This window comes from Epinephelus fuscoguttatus, linkage group LG19, assembly GCF_011397635.1.
Source record: "Epinephelus fuscoguttatus linkage group LG19, E.fuscoguttatus.final_Chr_v1".
NCBI classification, from domain to species: Eukaryota; Metazoa; Chordata; class Actinopteri; order Perciformes; family Serranidae; genus Epinephelus; species Epinephelus fuscoguttatus.
The window spans coordinates 34,608,885-34,632,096 of NC_064770.1; the positions used below are offsets into that span (position 1 = coordinate 34,608,885).

General features: G+C 41.3%; 1 protein-coding gene across 1 annotated transcript; it reads right to left on the bottom strand.

Annotated features, from left to right (window-relative positions):
* Window positions 1-5,966: 5,966 nt before the first annotated feature.
* Window positions 5,967-23,052, bottom strand: il2rb (interleukin 2 receptor, beta). Its single transcript, XM_049560734.1, has 10 exons — window positions 22,808-23,052; window positions 19,823-19,920; window positions 19,324-19,468; window positions 19,147-19,213; window positions 18,858-18,951; window positions 18,430-18,575; window positions 16,388-16,574; window positions 16,151-16,253; window positions 15,985-16,063; window positions 5,967-13,812 (listed from the first exon to the last, which is right to left on the bottom strand). The coding sequence occupies exons 2-10, from the start codon at window positions 19,905-19,907 to the stop codon at window positions 13,033-13,035; spliced, it is 1,686 nt and encodes a 561-aa protein (XP_049416691.1). The 5' UTR covers window positions 19,908-19,920; window positions 22,808-23,052; the 3' UTR covers window positions 5,967-13,032.
* Between the last annotated feature and the right edge of the window lie 160 nt (window positions 23,053-23,212).

Sequence of the window (23,212 nt, forward strand, 5' to 3'; positions counted from 1 at the left end):
GCAATAGGTAGTGTGAAGAGCAAGAAAATCCTTTACATATACTGTAGTGGTATCAATCTGCTCATCTTATTCTTGGAAAGAAAGCAAGAAAGAGTATCTCCCAAAATGTTGAACTATACTATGACCAACCCCTGATCACAAGTGCGTGTCTGTGAGCAGAGAGTGAAGTGATAAAACTATCCAATACGTTACCAAAACAGATAAGAGAGAACTAAGAATACTAATCTACATATACACATCCACTGTCTCCTCACTGCAGAGGTGACTGAAATAACATCTATATTTCATCACCCAGTGTTTCAGTTGTTTGCATATATAGCTCAGTCCCGTCAGAGAGCGGGAGGAGGAAGAGGCAGACTTTGTGCACACGTGTAACATGAGCACAGCTGTTGAACATTACTGCCTTTGCGTCCCGAGGGTTGAGGTTTCATAGGCTGCTCCGCAGTTACATCAGGAGAACATTCCTCTGGTTTTCCGGCCGATGTAAACTATTATGAGAGTCATCTGTAGCCACCTGATGCTATCTCTGTGTAAACATTTACTATCTGTTGTCTTTGGGAATCAGACGCTCATAATTCAGCTTCCTCTCTCTCTCTCTCTCTCTCTCTCTCTCTGTCTGTCTGTCAGTCTGACCCCAGTGATCCTCTGGTGATCCTTCAGGCTGTATTTTATTTGGAAGTATTGCTGCTGTAATATCAGAAGTCTCATTCATCTCTCAGTTTGCTTGCTGTTTTATGAGCTCCAGCAGCAGCATCTCCCTGACCTTGCAGCACCGTAAAGTCCCCTGACCTTTGACGTTCCAGGTTGCTCATCTGGGTGTGGTGACTGCTTACCAGACATTCGTGTTCCCCCGTGTCCATGAATGGTGGAGACTTCTGGGGCCAGAAGTAGAATCGTGTTTTTTCCAACAACCCCACCCCCCATTTTCTGAGCAAAAACGTATTGTTAGTGGCGGACATAATCATGGGGCCTTGGATTCAGAGTTGAAAACCAGGGATGGGCTGAAATTTCAGGCCTCAAAACATTCTTGTGGTTTCAGCTCAGGAAAACAAAGAGGAACCACATTCATTGCACAAGAAAGCTTTGATGTAAAAGTTTTTTTTTTTTTTTTATCATTTTGCACCTACATACCCTAAAATATTAAAGTGAAAAGTAACTTGTACATTGAGTAATTTATTAAGCAGCCACTTTATTAGGTACACCTTGTTAGTACCAGGTTGGACCCCCTTCTTAATTCTTGGTGTCACGGATTCAACAAGGTGCTGGAAACATTCCTCAGAGATGTTGGTCCATATTGACATGATGACATCACACAGTTGCTGCAGATTTGTCGGCTGCACATCCATGATGAGAATCTCCCGTTCCAGCACATCCCAAAGGTGCTCTATTGGACTGAGATCTGGTGACTGTGGAGGCCATTGGAGTACAGTGAACTCATTGTCATGTTTGAGATGATGTGAACTCATTGTGACATGGTGCGTTATCCTGCTGGAAGTAGCCATCAGAAGATGGGTACACTGTGGTCATAAAGGGATGGACACGCTCAGCAACAATACTCAGGTAGGCTGTGGTGTTTAAACCATGCTCAGTTGGTACTAAGAAAATCTCCCCCACACCATTACACCACCAGCAGCAGCAGCCTGAAGCGTTGATACAAGGCAGGATGGATCCATGCTTCCATCTGAATGTGGTTTTTCCAATCTTCTATTGTCCAGTTTTGGTGAGAAAACCCGTGTGAACTGTAGCCTCAGTTTCCTGTTGTTAGCTGACAGGAGTGGCACCTGGTGTGGTCTTCTGCTGCTGTAGCCCATCTGCTTCAAGGTTGGACAAGGTGTTGTTGCTTCAGAGATGGTCTTCTGCACACCTTGGTTGGAACCAGTGCTTATTTGACTTCCTGTTGCCTTTCTATCATCTTGAACCAGTCTGGCCATTCTCCTCTGACCTCTGGCATCAACAAGGCATTTTGGCTCACTGGATATTTTCTCTTTTTGGGACCATCCTCTGTAAACCCTAGAGATGGTTGTGCTGAAAATCCCAGTAAATACTCAGACCAGCCCGTCTGGCACCAACAACCATGCCACGTTCAAAGTCACTTAAATCACCTTTCTTCATCATTCTGATGCTCAGTGTGAACTTCAGCAGCTCGTCTTCACCATGTCTACATGACTAAATGCATTGAGCTGCTGCCATGTTAATGGTGACTGATTAGCTATTTGCGTTAGCGAGCAGTTGAACAGGTGTACCTAATCAAGTGGCCGGTGAGTGTACAGCCTTCTGTAAAGAGACATAACGCCCTGTAGACTGACACCTTGTTGTTTTTACTCCTCAATCTTTGTACAGATTAAACAAATGAAGATGTAGGGTTTTAATTTTTGAGCTTCAGAGGTGCCGGTAAGTGGATTTTGTTCCCTTTGGACAAAGCCAGGCTGCTTCCTCCTGTTTCCAGGCTTTGTGTTAAGCTAAGCTAACAGTCACCTGGCTCTAGCTTCTTATTCAGCACACATACATAAGAGTGATGTTGATGTTCTCATTTACTCTCTGCAAGAAATGTACTTGCAGAATGTACCAAATGTGTTTCATCAACAGCGATTCTGTTTTAACTTCGTAAGCTCATGGCCTCCTTAATATGTTGTCCTGCTCCAGTGTGGCCTCTGTGCTGGTTGTGGTTGGATGTCTGTTTCTACTCCACATAAAGAGGGTGAAACACACGGTCAGGCCGACCCCACACCCTCCCAGTTCTGAGCATCAGATCCAGAACAAAGCCCTGTGGTTTTTCAGCAGAGTTTACAAGGTATGTTTTTCATTTGCGCTCTCTGTTTTATATACTCTGCCTCTCTCTCTTTCTACTCTGGCCAGCTGTGTCGACGCTTTCTCTGTGACTGACAGAGCACGCAGAGGAAATTCAAACAGGCTGAGAGTACTGAGGCATCCAGCTGGACACTGCGTGCATACACAGCAGATACAGATAATGTGCATTGAATCAGGGGCGTAGGGATGGATGTAAAATGACAGAGATGCTAGTTTTGCTTTGTACAGACAACAGTGACACTGAACAGATACAAGAGGAAGAAGAGGACTCCCTCATTCAGTTTATTCAGGTTTATAATGTCACCTAGTGGCAGAATGAATATAGTGCAGCAAAAATACTCACCAGCAAACTTAAGAACAGTTTTGAGGTACTTGTACTCAGCTGGAGTATTTCCATTTTCTACTATTTTATTCCCCTGCTCAGAGGCAAATAGTTTACTTTTTACTGCTCCACATTTATTTGATAACTTTACTGGTTTTACTGAAGTCATGTTTGAGAGCAGGTCGCAGGAGAAGGACCCAGTTAGAGATAAAATAGACGATGAGGCAGCAGGATGAGTTCAAAGATTTAATGTCAATAAACAGGCAGGACACACGGAACAAGAGGGTGTTAACGAGGGACAGGTGAAACTAATCAGGGCAGGGCAAGAGTGGGAAAACTCACAAAGGCAGGAAGTGAAGCTGACAGCAGTGAGGGGAAAGGTGAGTAACAAAATAAAACAGGAAACACTGTACAGAGACACCTTACAACTGTGACATCAGACTGATAATACAAAATAAAACAAATAGATAATAATGCATTATCACAGGTTGATATAAGATGACACTTTATTGATCCACCTGCAGTATATGAAGCAACAAAATTAGCTCCACCTTTAGCAGCTGCAACATTAGAGTGATGTCACATTAATGCATCAATAATAAGAATCACAAATATAATATATTATTCTGAAATGGGCAATTCTGCATAACAAGCACTTTTACTTTCGGGACTTTGAGTATGCTAATATGTGTACTTGAGTAACATTTTCAATGCAGGACTTTTACCCATAAGTATTTCTAAGATAAGACAAGATAGGAACTTAATTTCTCCTGAGGAAATTTGCTGTGCAGCAGCTGCAATACAAAGTTGGAGGAGTGCTGATGCAAAGAGTGTAATAAACAAGGATTAAAATAACAGCAGAAAAAGCAAATGTATAACAAATATAAAACAAGAAATATAGCAAATATAAAATAATAGATAACAGAAAATTAAAATGAAATAAAATGAAATAAAAACTAATGCACATAATAATATTACTTCTTTTAATTTATTAAAAGATCTGAAGATATTCATTTCAACACACTGCCCAAGACAGCAGGTTATTTAAACCCAGTATCAGTGCTTTATACACACACACACACACACATATATATATATATATATATATATATTTATATATATATATACATATATATATATCACCTATCATTATTTATGACTCATTGTTAACACAATTTGTATCCTTTACATTTTTTTTTTTTGTTACCTACACTAAGTTTTACACCACTACAATGCATTTGGGGCCATTTTAAAGTTTAAAAATGTCCACATGTTGTGTGTCTAATACTGGGTCAGAAAAATTACTGCACACAATAATATTACTACTTTAAAGGTAGTAAAAGATTTGAATATTTATTCCATCACTGCTCAAGATAATGAGTTATTTAAACCCAGTATCAGTGGGTTTTTTTCAATATTACTTTGTGGTATTTACCTATATGTTATATTGTTAGTAACACTTGTTGTCTTTACAGTTTTGATTGTCTCCTATACATAGTTTTGTGCCACTAAAAATGCATTTGGGCAATTTTTAAGGTAAAACCTGAGCTTGTTGTGTCCAGCTGAAAAATAACTTCAATAACACCTGAGTTAGCACCCACTCTGGATCAGAATAACCACCCATTGTGTTGGGTTTATTTGTTGACTGAATGCTTTTCTAAGTAAAATCAATAGTTGTTTAGTGTGTGTAAAAAAAACTCCTGTGAGTATTTTGCAGCACTGTGCAAGAATAACTTGCATTTGTGTGTTGCGTGTCTTCTGTTGCCACATCTTAAGGCTGGAAAGATGCCAAATCTACTTACGGTATATTACATAATTTGTGAATTTGGGTCACCATAATGAGCCGCCAAATGAGTAACTTATCAGGCAGTCAGCAGGTACATGAAAGAACTCTCTTTATTACAAATATCACTACTTTTGTGTGTAATTTAATGAAAAGGCGTCATGTGGGTATGAAGTCAAACAGGTTCAGCTCTGGTGATGTGGAAAGAAGAGGTGTAGAAACACAGATGAAAAGCCACATCTTGTGCTGTTTCTTACTGACATGGTTAAATATCATAAATTCTCTGTGAGGTGAGCGGATGTCGCTGGTTGTGTCAGCGTTAAATGTCAAACCACACTCTAATACATGCGCTCACTCTCACACACACCGCCAGGACCACCTGACAGGACATGTAAACACTCACAACTACACACACACACACTCACACAGCTCATGCTGACTCTCACACTCTTTCTCATGTCAATGCACATGCCCACCCCTCAGCCCTCATTCCACAACGACACAGGAAGTCAAGGGGTGACCCATTTCTACCAGAAGTTTTATTTTGTTTGGTCTCTGCGCAGATGTCACTGAGTGCAACGGAAATATACTGCATGTGTAGAGACGAGAGCAGCAGCATTTACCACTGACCTCAATCATTTACATCAATCTACAAATAGCAATCTAATTGATATGAAACTAACACCTATACACACCAACACAATCCTTTATTGTGCACAGTAAACTTCTGTTTGGGATTGATTATCAGTGATGATTAATGAGGTATTGAATTGATCTGTTAAGGGAAGACACCACAGATGAACAGGATAAAACTTTAAACTAATAGATATCACCGGGAAACTTTCCAAGTTAATTACTTCCATTAAGACAATTATTTTTTTGTATTACAAGTTTTTCAATATCTAATAAAACATTTGCACTAATTTGCAGGAATTTCTAGAACACAAATCTGAACACTGGATAACGCCAGATTCAAAAATCTTGTTTAATCATCTCAGAGTCAAAGGTTTTTTTTACAGACATACATTTTGATATCTCTTTTGATCACTCAATAAATCAGAAAATACTCTCAACAGCCATAAAATGTATTTTTGCCATGTTTTTAGGAATAAAATGTTTTATAAATCAGGCTATTAATGAGTTATGACCAAACTCCTTTGTAAAAACCTTCAGAATGGGACTAAAGCTGCAAAATTTGGCGTATGTAAGTGCTACTGAAGAGGAGATTTCAGGCTCAGAGTATGGGAAAAAACTCATTATGAGGAAACGTCTTTCAAAGATAAGTATTGTGAAAGTAATTCTTTTTTTTTTTTTTTAAATATTTTTTGGGGCATTTTTAGCCTTTATTTGATAGGGCAGACAAGTGTGAAAGGGGGAGAGAGAGGGAGTGACATGCTGCAAAGGACCACAGGTTGGAGTCGAACCCAGGTCGCTGCGGCAACAGCCTTGTACATGGGGCGTCTGCTCTACCACTAAGCCACCGACGCCCTGTGAAAGTAATTATTTGACAAAAAATAAGACACCAAATGTTTTTTAACTAATAGCCAAGGTATCACCATGAAACTCCCCAAGGCAGTCATTTTTTGAATCACAAGTTTTCTGAAATTTTACAACTTTGCATGGATTTCCAGAACAAATATCTGAACACTGGACAAAGCCAGGTTTAAAATTTCTGTTTAATTTTGATGACAAATTAGAGTCAAAGGTTTTTACGGAGGTTTCCACAAGAAAATCTATTTTTGACATGTTTTTAGGAATAAAATGTTTTATGAATCAGTCTGTGAAAGATATATGAACAAACCCCTCTGTAAAAACCTTCAGAACAGGACTAAAACTGCAAAGTTTGGTTTATGTAAGTGCTACTTCAGAGATTTCTGCTTCTGAGTATGACTAATTAAACTAAACTAATTGAGTATTGATGCTATCATTTAATTTTTATTTGAGAAAATGACTGTCAAAGATATGTATTGCAATATTCCATACATTTTTAGACAAAAAATAAGGCACTTCAGGTGACTAGGAAAACATGTTTTAACTAGTAGCCTATATATCACAGTGAACTTCCCAAGTTGATTGCTTACTAGACTCACAAGTCAGTCTTTAGACGCTTTGCTTAACTAAAGACTGATGACTTTCTCCCTGATTTTGTGTTTAGATGGGCGGATACAATTTCAGAGTTTAAAAAAACTCCCTATGTTGCAGAACCAATAGTAAATCTGCAGGGCGGTCCTTCGGTGACTCGCTGAACTCTTGTGCTCGTAAACATAGTCCCACTAGAAACACGTGTAGCGGTGAGCCCGGCCGTACGGTCCCTCGCCGTGCCTCGCTCTCAAATGACTGTGCATACTTGTTGTAGACATGTGATACGCAAGCTTTGCCTCACAGAGTTTGCACTGCACCTCATTTTCGTTTATTTTGTCGAAGTTGTTCCACACGGAACTTTTTGATGACTGTAGTAGTCTCTGCATGTTTCTCCTGTTTGTAGAAGAGCATCAAACTAGCTGGTAGCCCATCTCACACCATTGTAGCAATCCTATACTGCCCTCGTGCAGTTAGGAGCTGAATTGCATGTCAAATAAAGGGGGGAAATAAGACAGTGAATAGTAATAGTGGCATTAAAAAATCAATTTTTCAAAATAAAACGACTATTCGAAAATTCGAAAATTGTGACCCATCCCTACTTTTTACCATTCTTACCAAGAGTGTCTCTCCGTTAGTTTGGTGCTACAGTATTTACACTGAATCATTCAGCATAACGTTTGCCAACCTTTGTTATCTCTGCCATTACAGATAAGTTAATGAAGCTAAGCTCCAGAAGTTAACGTTAGCTTAACTAGAGCCCTTTGGACAACAGCTAACAATGATGTACCATCACCAAAGTACAAAACTAGAACAAAATAGGCTAATGAACTCCCAGCAAACAAGGTGACATGATGAACAACGCAGCTAGGAGCTAACGTTAGGCTAACTTTAGCTAACGTTAGCTAGAGATGCACTAATTTGCATGAAGTTCCAGAACAAAAATCTGAACACTGGATGAAGCCGGGTTCAAAATTCCTGTTTATTTTACATTACATTTGAGAGGTTTTTACAGAGTTTGGATATCCCTTCTGATCACTCCATTAATCAGAAAATACAGCATAAAAATCCATTTTTGCCATGTTTTTAGGTGGGGGAAAAAAGTGAAATAAATCAGGCTATGAATGATATATGAACTAACCCCTCTGTAAAAAGCTTTTGGATATAGACAGGAATAAAACTGGACAGTCTGATGTGTTTAAGTGCTATTGAAGAAGAGATTTCTGGCTCAGAGTATGAGGAGAAACTCATTTTGACCTTCGAACAGCCTTTAAAATATGTATTCCATTAACGGTGTATGGGCTAAAAAATGTAACTAGTAGCCAAGATATCACCATGAAACTTCCCAAGTTGATTGCTTAAATCAAGACAATTATTTATTGTATTACAACTTTACTGATATTTGAATATGCATATGAAGCATTATCTCATGAAATGCACATTTTTGGCATACATTTCCAGAACAGATATCTGAACTAAAACTTCTGAACTTCCACCAGTCTTAAAGAAAACATGTTATGGAAGCAATATAGCCCAAAATCTCAAACTTGACCAGTGTTGATATTTTCAGCTGGGGTGTCTCACCTTTATCAGGATGAAATCAGTGATAAAGATGAACAAACAAATGAGACTGACCAATAAAAACATCAGTGCCTTTCTTGACATTCAGATCAGACCACAATCAATGAATTTAATGCACAAATGCGTCAGTTTCAGACACTTAAACACCAGGTTGGGTCATGTGAGCGATTACAAACAATGTCTCCAAAGTCTTCTCTGAAGCAATGCTCATATGTTCTTTATTAAATGTATTTAGTACTTTTTACAAAATCAAATCACGTTTTACTGCTTTTCGAAATTCCATATCTGCCTGTAGGAATGATTTTTTTAAATGATATCAGTAGTATGTCTGTAAGATTTAGGTTAAAGTAATGAAAAGCAAAGTAGGCTACAGAACTACTGGATTTTTTTGCCTGTGGTTTTTTTTTTAATAAAAAGAGTGTCGTTAATAACTGACAGCAGCATTTAGCCTAGAGTAACGTCTACTTCATGCATCACTTGGCAGTTTATAGTATTTTAATACTAATGCAGTATAGCTAATTGAAACAAACAAACAAAAAGATGGTTTAAGTAGGAGTTCAGCAGTATTGTACACATTCAACAGTGAGGTATCGTACACCACCCTACACACACGTATCTGCTACATATAGACCCAGCGGTCCCAGTCTACAAACAGTTTACACAACTGGTCAGTTTTCACTCGCCATTTGGCTCAAAGTCAGGTTGTTATTTAACACTGCTGCGATTATGATAAAAATAAAAATAGATATAGATAATAGAATAGATAAACAAGTCATTTTTTATCAAACAAACTCATTTGACAATCAACACAGGCAACTGAATATGAAAATAGTCTGTTAGCCAGTTAGCAGCTTGTTAGCTAAGCTAGCACGCTGTCATATGGTTTCTCCGAAATCCACCGCAAAAGCTCAGTTTTTTAACATACTTGAGGCAAAAGTCCAGACTGAAATATTACGAAGGGGAGGAGTAGGAATGAATGGGCTTCTGGTTGCCTTGTCTCCGTACACATACGTAAGTGGAAACGAGGTGTTAGTCTATTGTCAGGTTTACGTATTTTAATCGCATATAAAATATCCATCCAGTTGAGATAAGGATTCCTGACATAAACCAAAAATACATTTTATGTAATTAAATAAAATGAAACTGAGATGATTACACTGTAAGAATCTATGTAACTATAGCTCAAAGAATTTAGCTAATTTACTTTAATAAAGTTTACATAATAATTGTAAATACATTCTGTGTATTTGAAATATGTTGAATTTATTAAAGGTTAGGTAATTACTGTCAATATATTGGAGATACATAGAATTTATTGACAGTAATTACACAAATTTTACTAAAGTAAATTAACTAAATTGTATGAGCTTTGGTTACACAAATTCTCAGTCTATTCATCTCAGTTTTAATAGATTTAATTACATAAATGGCACTTTTTCCATTTGTGTTAGAATTACTTGACTCGTGGATGTAAATTTAATATGTAATTGAAATATGTACACATGACAAAATGGACCAAATAATTATTTCCAGTGTGTGTCAGACTTTCCCTTTAAACTCCGTTCTCACATGTACTTATATCTTACACAATCTCATGAGCACAGATTCCTGTTCAGTTATTGTTATTAGTCAGCACAGTCAATCTAATGTTAATTTGGAGTCATTATAGCAACAAATACAGCATAAAAAACTTCATTTCAAAGCTGCTCCAGTTAAATATTTATATCAGTTATTAATAAAATGACTGTGTAATGTGAAAGGGGTTTCTAACAGAGACATACCAGTACAGAATAATCACCCGACCCAGTTCCCCTCACTTCGATGGAACATTTTAGCGAGTTTCGTGCATTGTTTTCCGTTTACTTCACTGTTTTGGCTCAGTCTCACCGCACTCATTAATCTTGTTTCCAGCAGCAGTTTTTAGCAAAAAACTGCACACAGTGGAGCATTTAGCAGTTAAGGAGCCAGTAGCTGGTGGAGACCAAAACAGAGCAAAAAGAAGAGAAGGAATATTAGATTTACAATCAAGTGGCCAGAGACATGACTCAGAGTAAATGCTAACATAGCTCAATGTCAGTTCGCTGTGTAAACAAGCAACTGTGTGCTAAGACGTTCCCAGAAAACACTTAATACAGTTACAATATGTCAGTTATACATTCTCGGATTGTTTTGTCTTCCAAGTGACCAAAACTTGAATCAAGCAGAAGCAGGGTGGGGTTTTTTTGGCACAACTGCACCTACGTCCAAGGTGCATGGAGAAGGGAAAGGAGTTAAAGAGGTGAAAACTCCAGCAACACTTGTAGTTAACAGAATAACTTTATGTGAGAGTTTTGACCTAAAATGATTTAAAAATAAATGCAGGTTTAAAACATAAAAATCATGGAATTTGTAAAAACACAGTTGACCATTCCTAAGTCCCGCCCCTTTTTGCTCTGTTGAGCAAGTTTGGAACCCGGCAGAACCTCAGTCAACATTTCCCTTAATATGCTCTGTGCTGGGCTTTTCTATGTTTAAAGGAAAGCCAAATGTTCAAGATGGTTAACAGATGTGGCTGGGGACTGTCACAAACTTCATAGACACATTACATTGATTAGTTGCATCCTAAGTGAAGGTGCATGATATTGGATTTTTTATCAATATCCGATATGCTGATACGTAACAACTCAGCTGACCAATAACCGATTATGATATATCAACTTTTTTCCCTACACAACCGCAGTTGGTTCGAATTGAGGTCGAACATGTTCTCACCACAAACGAACCACACCAGAGTTCAGAGTTCAAACTCAAGTTTGTTTGCCACCTACATGCGGATCATTTGGGCAGGTGAGAGCACAGCCATCACACTCAGATGCGCACCAAAACAACGGAAAATGATCCAACCGGACCACCTCTTCAAGAAGGTCTCAGTCTGGTTGTTTTCACCTGAGTGCGATTGCTGTGTTCACACCTGCCCAAACGAACCACACTTGGGGGGCAAACGAACTTGAGTTTCGCAGGTGTGAAAGCACCCTAAGATGACATGATTTGTCACCAGCAAGAAAAGATCAAGGCTCATGTTCCTTTGTTTATATCATCTCTGTAAAGGTGTGGACACACCAAACCGACATCAAAGAACCAGCGGCAACGAAAGCCAACTGTTGCGTCGTCAACGTCACCTCACGTCGCCTCACGTTGCCCTGTGTCAGTTGCATTTGAACACACTACACGGACTACATCCGACGGCCAAGTGGCACGTAGGTTCTGCGCCTGCGTGAGAGAGGGCCGAGTGACAGAGTGGTACATCCTGTCAGCCGAGGGGTTTCCTGTCTGTGCAGCCGAGCACCGCAGCACCTCCACGGACTATTACATCCAGACGGTCCCGGTGTTTCCTCCGCAGGCTCCGCTTCACTCAGCTGCCCGATAAACCCGCTGCTTCTTCCCACTTTAACCTGAATAACAAACCAGGGCTCGGTGCACCGGTTGGATCCAAACGGAGAGCTGGGGCTAGCTCAGAGACTAGCGGAGGCTAACTGGCTGTGCTTCCCTCCGGTCATGCTGCAGCTAATGCTCCGCTAGCCGCTCCCAGCTAGCTCCGGTTTGTTATTCAGGTTAAAGGCAGTCGGTCTGTCAGGCAGCTGAGTGAAGTGGAGCCTGAGGAGGAAGCACCTGTTAGCCCCGGTTTCATTACAGGCAGATTCACTCGCTACAGGGACGATGAAAAAAAACCTGAACAGCCAATCAGAGTGGTCTCTCTCACCGACGAGCTCCGCTGCCAATTCAACATGCTCAATCGGCCAAAAAGCCGCTGCTGCCGCCGAAGTGCTGACGGTGCAGGACACAGAGCAAAAAGTAGGCTAACAGACGCTCACCGACGGCCCGACCTTGGTCGACGGCTGACTGTCGGCTTGGTGTGTCACGGCCTTAACGCTACGCGCTGCCCCAAAGTAGCGTAACTTTCTGCAGCAAATAGAGACTTTAGGTCACCATGATCTATATTCAGTAATAAATAAACAGAGTGCTTTACTGATCTCCAGAAGGGGGAAAGGGGACATTGATCCGGCAGTGTCAGTGACTCAGTCTTGCCATCCTCGGTCTCAACTTCTGTCTTTTTCATCGAAGACTGTGCACCATTGTGCCTTGTTCAATATCAACACATCCTTCCACTATATACTGCATTCCTATCTGTCTGCTTCTATATTGCCTGATGCCATGAAACACTTACACTTTGCAGCCAAACAGAACCAGTGTCGCCATGTTTCTTTTTGTCAAGCTTGTCCGATCTAGCAACAGTAACTAAGGGGGGGCGGGACTTTGGAGAGGGTCATTTGTCTTTGTCAAAACTGCACAAGAACACGCCAAATATTCTGTCAGATATGTTCAACTCCACAATCATATTAGAAACAACAATCAGTCAGGTTTGTGATGTAAACAATTTACAACCATCACACAGGGATTCTTCTACATTCATGACAAGTTTTCAGATGGATTTATTGCTGAATGTTGTCTGCAGCTCTTTCAGGGTTAGATACCCTGTTTTACCTGTCTCCACAGGCATGGAGGAAGACCTGCACATGGCACCAGCCATAGGCCAGGCTGTGTAGCTACCACCAGCAGTTGCCACAGGTTCATCTACTTGCTGGCTTTCACAGTATACCTGACTTAGACTGGGAGTGTTGGGAGGAGGTGGAGCAGAGGCGGGAGGGCACACATGGGAGGGAAAATGGACAGGGAGGATGAGAAGAGGAGGGCTCTGGTGATCATTTGAAACCTCTTTCCCCTCTACATCCACGACCCTTTTGTCATCCTTGTCCTCTTCATTTTCCTGTTCGATGCCAAAACCAGAGTCTGGGCTCTGTGGCTCCCTCTTCAAGCTCTCATACATTGGTGAGATGTCGAAGGAAGGGCAGAGGGAGAGGTGTAGGCTGTTGTGCAGGTTGTGGAAATCATCCTTATAGGTGAAGTAGACAGGGTTGGGGTCAGTTCGAGCTGAACCGCCGGAGGAGCTTGACATGAAGTAGCCCATGTTAGAGAAGCAGGATGAGGAGGAGGAGGAGGAGGGGGAATTGTCAACAACCCTGCTGGTGTTCGAGCCAGCTGAGGGGTAGCTGCTGAAGTGGAGCAGGGCGCTGGTGGAGCCAGAGGAGGGAGAGGTGGAGGGGGCCACATCCCAGCTGTCACACACCTCAACTGGCGAGATGCGGTCATGTGGCTGAGCCGTGAAGAACGACTCAGAGGCTGACAGAGGATTCAGCCATTTCTGGGGAAACAGAAACAGAGATTTAGCAGAGAAAATATAACCTAAGAAATTTGAAGTCGTGATTGTCCTGAGCGTTTGTGTGTGAATGTTTATTTCTGATTTTCTCAGAGAGGGCTCTGTGTGAGTGTTGATGTTGGTTGGTACATGTTAGTTTGAACAGAAGCAGCAAACAAACCACACAAAGATGTGTGTTTTTTTGTGGTTTAAAACTGATTCTACTGATCTGGGCTGTGGCTGAAACGCAGTCCGTTTTCCTGGCAGTCAGCAGTGAGCGGGGAGCGACATACTTTTACTTCTTATGAACCTGAACCAAAACTGTTAACTGAAAATATGCAAAGAGGCCATTCAACCAAAGAAGCATAGACTCTGCGTCAGCGGCAGAACATAATGGTGATTGGCCTTGGTGCAGATATATTTTCTTGGCCCCTCACCGCTTCCTGAGCACAAGCGCATGTTCGGACACACACAACTGGGGATGGGAACTAATTGGATTTTACTGGTATCATCAATTGCATTTTTTTCATTTAGACGAAGGAAACTTTACTAAGCCTGCCTGTGTGGCGCTAATGTCACCATAACAGGATATAAACCAGCACATTCTCACTCTGACCTCGTCATATATTGACGTTCGGTCATGGACTTTCCATGTCCACACACAACATGTAAGATACCCTGGGTGTGTTGGTTGTTTGCCATGTCAAGTTCTGACTGTGACATGCATTGTCTTCTTTCAAAATACGCTTCCGTTTTCACAGGAAATTTAACGTTTGCATATAGTCTCTTTCAAAATAAAAGCACTACGTCTGTACAACACTGCAAATTGAGGTTTTTTTTCCTTCAGCAACAAACACACATGGTTAGGTTTAGGAAAAAAGGCCAGGGTTTGGCTTTAGAATCTTACAGGATGCGAACACCGCTCTCTCAGGTGAAAGTCGGCATTCGTTCTTGCCCTGCTGCGTTTCCCCTGACGCTAAACTACAATGACAACCAGCTGTGTAACATGCTGACGTTAAAGGACGCCTTTCTCGTTGGTTTCTGACGCCACAAGTCACTGCCCAAGCGTTGAACTACCTCCTATCTCTACACAACCGCTCCAGACTGTTGTAAAGCAGACAATATTGCTGTGTCACCACTGAGAGGCTCCAAATGCAGCTCCCATCCTGCAAACCAGCCTGTCATCAGCACCAAGGACAGCAGTCAAAGCACCATATTTATTAGCGCTAATCTAAAGGCCCTGACACACCAAGCTGACTGTTGTCCGCCTGTCAGTTTTGGGCTGTCAGTGAGCGTCTGTCACACTAGTCTTTGCAGTGTGTCCTGCACTGTTGGCCCTTGTCGGGTTTTTTCAGCCAATTTAGCATGCCGAATCAGTGACAGTGATGACAGAGGCCATCAAGAATCAAATCACTCTGACTGGCAGTTCAGCTTAGAGCACAAGAAGAGAAACAGAAGGCTGGAATTGAACCTGCGGCTGCTGAGGCAAGGACATTGCTTTCATATATGGGACACCTGCTCTACCCATTAAGCCACCAGTCGCCCCAGATTGTGCTGTTAATGTGTTAATTGGTGTCACGATGATGTTCCAGTTTACCCCCTTTTGTTTTGTCTTTTAAGTTTTTTGTTTTGGGGGATGACAGCTCAAGAATGACAGGGAAGGGCCACAGCTTGGAATCGAACCTGGGCGGCTGCAAGGACAAACACTCTACCAGGTGAGCAAGAGGTCGCCCTCCGGTTTCCCTTTTTTCCCTGAAGATTCCAGATTTCTGCTGTCTGCTGGTGTGGAGAGTTTCAGGCACAGATCAAACATGCTGGTTGGCTGTTGGCTGTAGTCTTTGCGGTGTGTTCATGTGACACGACGCAGCATTCGGCTTTTGTTGCCACTAGTTCTTTGATTTTGGTTTGGTGTGTCTGGGCCTTAACAGCCTGCCCTGGATTAAAACCACCACAGCCTGATTTAAAAGGTGTATATATCACTATCAAAACCATAACTGTTATACGCAAGGTGGGACTGTGGTAGATATATCTGTTAAAATTAAAAGTAATTTTAATGTTATTGTAGTAGTCAGTGCATGAGAGGGCCGGCCCAGCTATAATAGCGAAGCAGCAAACATTGCCTTACTGCAGGGGCCACAGAGTACAGAGTGGTAAAAATGTGAGAACATTTATTTTTACCTTTAGATTCCCTCCGTGGTCAGAGTGGAGAGTGCGGAAGTATTTCGAGGGGTTTGGTACTGGCTTTCCTTTGAGGAGCCTGAAACGGCAAAAAGGAGCCATTAGATTAGACATACTATCTGATAACACACACAAATGAACACACACAAATTGACATCATACTCACCCCCTGTTTGCACAACTCTTGTAAAGGACCAGTGTTATGATGATGAGACCCAAGCTGAAAATCACTCCTCGCATTATCTGTGATGACTGACCCAGAAGCCAATCTGAAACAGAGAAAATGCATGTTCCCTCTCAGACTGACTAGGATCATTTTGGAACCCCAGAAAGCACTCTATTTCCTCGTTAACATGAGAACTGTAAACCTGTGAGCTGTTGCTGTAATGCACGGTGTTGTTACCTTCACCCTGTGATGTCACCACCACATCTGTTGCTTCCACCCAGGATGCTGTCGGACTCCAGTTGCTCCAGTGGCTTTTGTGCGGCTGTGAAATGGGTTTGACTCTCACTCTGACGTGGCAGTGCCCCTTAAATCGCCCAGCAGGTATCCTTAGCTCTTGTTCTTGTGTGGGCTGAATGTTGGCATCCTGATAACAGATAATAATCCGGCAATATGTCTAAGTCAGGGTGGATCTTAACAACCACAAACAAAATGGTCAAGGTGATTTAAATAATGAGTGGCAACAGCTCTGCTTCATTTGCATTTGTATGACGTACGTGTGAAACCAGGCATTGAGGCAACATAAATATAAGCATGCAACATTAAGATCAAACTTCAGTGAAAAGGGGAAGTGACAGCAAAACTAAAAGGCTATGAGGAGCTGATGTTAGCGATACATGATATCACACTTTTAAAATGAGTAATAACAATCTGGCTATTGATTAAAAAGAAGACACAAATTTGCGCAAATGGTGACAAAAAATGGTGGTCAGATAATCACGAGGAAAATTTCTGCAACTATATTTTCACCTTAAAATCTAGTGTGGGGAATTTATCATAGTTTTAGCCATGCTAGCAGCTTGCTAATTAAAGAAGAATTTATACTTCTGCATTGAATTGACGCTGAAACCATTTCCCTCAGTGGAAACAAAGCTTTTATTTACTTTAATTAACAGATAAGAAACTATAAATGATTAAGACAATAAAGCCTCCACAAAAATAGCATTTTATGTGGTGTGATTTATCCTGGCTTCATGTGAGCAGAGGAAATCTCCGCTTGTCACTAGGCTAGTTTATATGATGTAAAATGCCATAGGCTTGTGCTAATAGCGTTAGCATGTTGTATTTGTTTTGAAAACGTGTTTAGTATGAGGTAGCTGTTTTGTCAGTGAATCTTGTGAGTTGTAATAGAGTCTAATTTTGTAACGTTACCTTTGTTAAATGTTGCTGTTGTCCCTTGTCCCCATTTTTATATGAAAAGAGGAAAAGTCCACTAGCCGCTAGGCTACTTTGTAAAATGTAAAATGCCATAGGCTTGTGCTAATAACGTTAGCATGTTGTATTTGTGGGGAAAATGTGTGTCCACCGCCGACTAGTGTTTTGGAGGTGTAACTGCAGAGTGACACAAACACACCACCGCACAAGTATAAATGCTCACAACAGTGTGCGTAGGCTACGTGTGTAGGGTCTGCCACACAAGTTTAAATCCCGCTGCTGGTGAACATGGTAAACAGTATGCCTGCTAAGCAAAAGCATGTTAGCACTGTCACTGTGATTGTGTTAGCATGGTGATGTTAGCATTTAGCTCACAGCACCTGTGTGCCTGATGACAGTCTCACAGAGCTGCTGGCATGGCTGTAGACTCTCAGGGCTCTATTTAAATTATCTATAGCACATGTTCATGGTGCATTTAGGGTGTGTCCAACTTTCTCTTAATGAGGAGTCAGACAGCAGCTCTGCAGCTCTGCTCTCTGCTATGTCCACATTTTACAGAATGTAGCCTAATTAATATTTTCATTGTTAATGATGTATTATGTTACCCATCCTCCCATTCCTGTGTGTGTAACAAGCAGAGTGTATGAGCACTGTGAACCCACCAGTGTAGGTACATATTGCTTTCTGAATAATGCGCCCATAGCAGGAAAACACTGCGCTACTGTGTCTTTAGATCATGTTTTTATTGGTCAGTGGTGCAATCACTTCCTGCTGCCTCAAAATAGCAATGCACCAACAATGCACCTGACCACACCACATTTTCTATTCACCCATGGGCACCCAGATGGGTGTTAGTACTTACACAACGTGGGCGCTAGCTGTGAAAATGACAACTGCGTCAGACTGAAACTGACATTAAAAGTTGTGCTTTGCTGTGCATCACTTTCCACTGGGTATTTACAGATAGGGCTCATATAGCATTGTTATAAAAAGAAAAATAGTGGAGTAAATATGAGTTGTATTTTTATAAAAAGCCAATTTGTGCATGCATGTGCAGCGACACTCACATTCCATGTCTTGTTTTTCTCCGTGATCTGAACTTGGAAGTCAAAGGATGTGATGAAGTGAGAGCGAGGACTGCCTGGAGTCCACGATATCCTCGTCTCATTGGCCGTGATGCTGACATTGGGGACGCCTGGAGGATGCATTTTGACTGTATGCACACACAGACACACACAGACATATGCAGAAAGTGTGCAATGAATTAATGAATTTTAAATAGCCTGACCAACTATTTCTGGGTGACACTTTTTTGAAAACCAAACAGAAGCTACACTATTTATTTATTTATGCAAAATTGTGTTTCAGATGACCTAAACATATTACCCTCATGCATTTTTTTTAACAAATAAGAAATTATATCAAATGTCCAGATTTGTGTATAACTTTTCAGAGGCAACTCAAACAACTTACTGAGGAAGTAAAAGCCACTCACTGTGTTTGTATGGAGAATAGTTTGTGAGGTTCTCCACCAACGTGCCGTTACACTCCATGCTGATGTACGGCATGTCTTTGAAAGAGTTGAATTCCTACAGGGACCCATAATATCATCAATTAAACAGTTCTCAACAAGCGTTTAGCTTTGGAGCAAGACTGTATGAATTTATTCTGTATTTCATGACATCATTTTTTACACGATAGCTGATCTAGAAATTCAGAAATCAATGATCGGTGATAAAATGTGACATGTGCATGTTCTTATGAATGATATGTACGTGACTTACTTCATTTTCAAAGACAAAACTGCAGCCTGGGGGAGATTTTCTGTGTCGTTTCATCTTGCAGCTTCGACTAATTAAAAAAAAAAAAAAAAGGACAAAAATCACCATTAACTGCTGCAGATTTGACCACCAGACAGAGCTCAAAATATGGAAACAAACAGTTTATCTCTAACATCTTACATAATTGTTCCGGGATATCTCATGTAGTTCTTTAAGATCCAGGTTGTCTTCACACCGATGATCCAGCAGTCCACACCAGGAGCCAGGGGAGCGCCGTCCCACGTACAGCTGACATTGTTGACAAAGTCGTTCACACAGGAGAGTCCTTGAGTCACAGAGACATAACAAGAAGAGAGAGATTAGCATGGTGTCTCTTTATCAGTGTCACTGGACTTGTAGGGGCATTCAGATAAAGCTGTGATACGTACTTGAGTTGCAGTTGCAAGGTTACAGAATAATCAGTGAAATTCCCCTGAGGGAGTTTTAGCTTTAAAATGTTTTACTCAATATACTGTAATGCAGGAAAGAGAGCTTGCTGTTTCACTATGCTTCAAAAATTACAAATTCAGCAGGAAGACGAAATAAAAAAGCTCAGTTAAAGAGTTATTATTTTCTATCCCCTGTGCCTAAAGGACAGTAACACAGAGGCTATTACAGTTACAGCCGTACTCAGTTATACCTTGCGAGCCTTTGTGAGAGTGGGCTGCATGCACTGAGAACAGACCCACCAGGACGTATAAGGACACCAGGATCTCCGTGGCCATGATCGCAGTATGACTGTGAACAGAGAGGGTCAGCACATACCGTAAATTAAAATGAGATTCTGAGTCATCATTTATTTTGTGTCTCAATGACTAATAGGAACAACAATTTTTGAAACTGGTCTAGAATGAAGTGAGAGCGCTGCAGATGGCAGCAGCAAAACAAGCTGCGATATAACCATTCAGGGCATGTTCGCACAGACAGTTTACATAAACTAAAAGTGTTTGTTTTTGCCACTGACAGGCTCAGATTATCATTATAAGTGTGTGACAACATTGTGGAAAAGATCCCGACAGAGATAGACCTTTTTGTTAAAATGTAAGATCCTTTTTGTTTAACCAGAAACAGCCCTGAAATCGCTTTCGTCAAACCCACCAGACTCCATTTAGATAAACAGTAACTTTATCTTTAAAACATTCTTCATTCAAAGTCGACAAACACAAAACAAAACTAACAAAAGCTGTCTGGATTACTCTTGCCACTGTTCCAACAACCAGCAACTCTAGTTCAGTTCAAATAAACCCTTAACTCACCCACTTAGATGTTAAGATATGTTGGCTCTATGCATGCTGAAATTACTGTTTATTCACATGGAATCTGGTCCACAAATGAGACAGGAATTTGCTGCTGGCCACCCCACTGTCTATTGTGTTGTGGTCAGTGCGTCAATGGATAGTTTATTTCATTGAGCTGACAGTTCCTTGGGAAGACAAAGTGGAAGAAGCTTATGAAAGAAAAAAGCTTAGGTATGCAGACTTAGGAGCAGAAGCTGAGCAGCGAGGATGGAAAACTGGGATTTGTCCAGTGGAAGTGGGGTGTAGGGGATTCATAGCAAGATCAGCTGTCTCGCTCCTGGGGGAACTAGGAGTGCGGGGACAGAGTTTGAGGAAGACAGTGAAGGAAATGTCAGATGAAGCAGCCAGAGCTAGTCAGTGGATTTGGATGAGAAAGAGTAATGTCAGTTGGGGGAGAGGTGGGGTTCACCCTGGACAGGTCGCCAGACTATCACAGGGCTGACACATAGAGACAGACAACCATTCACACTCACATTCACACCTACGGACAATTTAGAGTCACCAGTTTTTCTGTCCATGGAATTCTTTACGGGTCCATGTCATTGGTCCAACAGCCCATTGGTCCGACATCCCATTAGTCAGACGGTCTGCGGTGCTGAACAGCTCCCGGCGGGCGTATTTCTACCTTGATGGTGCGCCGTGACCGGCTCTGGGTCAGTTGGGAAAGGCTTGAGGCGGAGCAGGCTCACAGCTTATGTGTTTGTCACTTTCTTTTTCATTTTAAGTGGTTTTTGTGCCTAAACCTAACCAGACCTTAACCACAGGGCATCATGATGATTTCGGAACGGACTTCGGAACAATGGGTTTAATATGGTCGGACTAATGGGATGTTGGACCAGTGGGCAGTTCCCATTCTTTACCTAAAGAACTCAAACTGGATCCTGATTTCGATAACTTTAAACTCAAACTGAAACAGTTTTTGAAGAGGAATCAGTTATGCAGTCATGATAATTGTAGTTTGTTCTGTCTATATGTTTTATTGTTGTTTATTCTTTGCGCTGTTACTTGTGTTTCTGTTGCTGAGTCTTTTGTATCTTAAGACCCAGTGAGGGACCGGCATTGCAAATCGGCTTAGGCTATAAATGCTGTGGTGTGTAGCATTTATGCGTGCTACGTACTTGTCCCTATGGAAGTAAACATGGAGAAAAGCCACGCTGACACGAAGAGAACATGCAAAGTCTGCACAGAAGGGCTCCCCCACCCTGGGGTTCGAACCAGCATCCCTTTTGGTGTGAGGCGATAATGCTAAAAACAAAAGTTTGTCTCTGTAGGGATCCTTTCCATAATGGTGTCAGACACTTAAATAACAATCTGAGCCTGTCAGTGGCAAAAACAAACACTTTTAGTATATGTAAATTAACGAGTGGTTTCACCGCTGCCAACTGCGGCTGGACCAGTTTTCAAAAACGTTTTTTAGTTTGTAACTTAGACACAACAACATGGGAAATAGAGCCCAGGTTGGAAAACACGGAACTTACCCTTTAAAAAACAAAAAGGGGTGCATACATGTTTAACCCAACCGCAGCACTTGCAGTATATCTAAGTGGTGGTTATCATGACCACATCGTACCTGGGGTGGATCAAGAAGAAGTTTCTACCTCTACATGATTTTTTTTTTCTTTAATGCATAGAAACTAATTTCTGAAACTGCATCAGCCAATCATCAGCCGCGTGCTGTGTGGTTCTGAGAGTGAGAAAACAACACCAGATCCATACTGAGCTTCATACTCATCCTGAGAAGGCGGCAACTCGCACTTATAAGTGAAACTTGACCGAGATCACTGGCACCTGTGCTGCTGCACGACATATAAAAAATTAAGAGTGTGCGACAGTAAGTGCTCCATACTGGTCATACTGATCATTAATAAGTATCACACTTTGTTTTGTGACTTCATGTTTCACATTCAGGCATTTCTGCTGATAAAACAATGAAAAATAGAATAAACGGTCTTTTGTATATATATTATTGACTTTATATGACCTTAAGATGAGCAATATTTTCTTACTGTCACAGACTGTCACAGACATTGTCACCAGTCTGAGTCATCGACTGTTGTTTTTTCCATCAAAGCCTGAACTGAGCAGGACTACGAGTAACTGTATGGAAAGTGCAGATGTGTCACCGTAATTTATGTTATTACATAACGTACAGAGGAAACAAAACCAATTGTTCCGAGCTATGACAGCAGATAAAGAAACTTACACATCATCTAAATAGAAATTAAATAGCAACAGCCAGAAAAGACACTGTAAAAAATAAGTGGTAGAATAAATAGACACATTATTCTTGTATTATTTTTACCAGCAGTTGAAAAATTAAAAAGTACCTGAAGAGCCGTGGTCAGTAAAGGTAGCAGAGGGTTCCTGAAGGGAAACACATTGTCGCCTCCTTTGCTGCACTGACGACTAAAGAAGATTTCCTTTCTTTCTATCTCTCTACTCGCTCATCACTGTCTCACCCTCTTGTGCAATCTTCCTCTGTCTCTCTTTCTCTGTCAATCATCCCTCTGTCTCCTCATTCTCGCCCCTCTCTCTTCTTTAAAGTGCCCAGTGACATTTTCCACTTGTAACCACAGCCTGTGACTGGGGCTTACAGGAAGCCTTATGAAGCTGTGTGTGATGATGTGAGAGGACGGGTGGTGGCGGGTGAGGAGGAGGAGTGGGGGGGGGGAGGGGGTGGGGGGGTGTAGAGCAGAGCACCTCCTCCTGCTCACCAGCAGCAGCAGCTCTAC

Bases quoted from the DNA above. Each gene is read 5' to 3' on its own strand.
- il2rb (XM_049560734.1), bottom strand. From the start codon at position 19,907: ATGGCCACGGAGATCCTGGTGTCCTTATACGTCCTGGTGGGTCTGTTC. The intron at 19,214-19,323 runs GTAAGATGTTAG...TTTTTTAATTAG, and splicing joins AGATATCCCGGAACAATTAT to TCGAAGCTGCAAGATGAAAC. The intron at 18,952-19,146 runs GTAAGTCACGTA...GGGTCCCTGTAG, and splicing joins GTTTTGTCTTTGAAAATGAA to GAATTCAACTCTTTCAAAGA.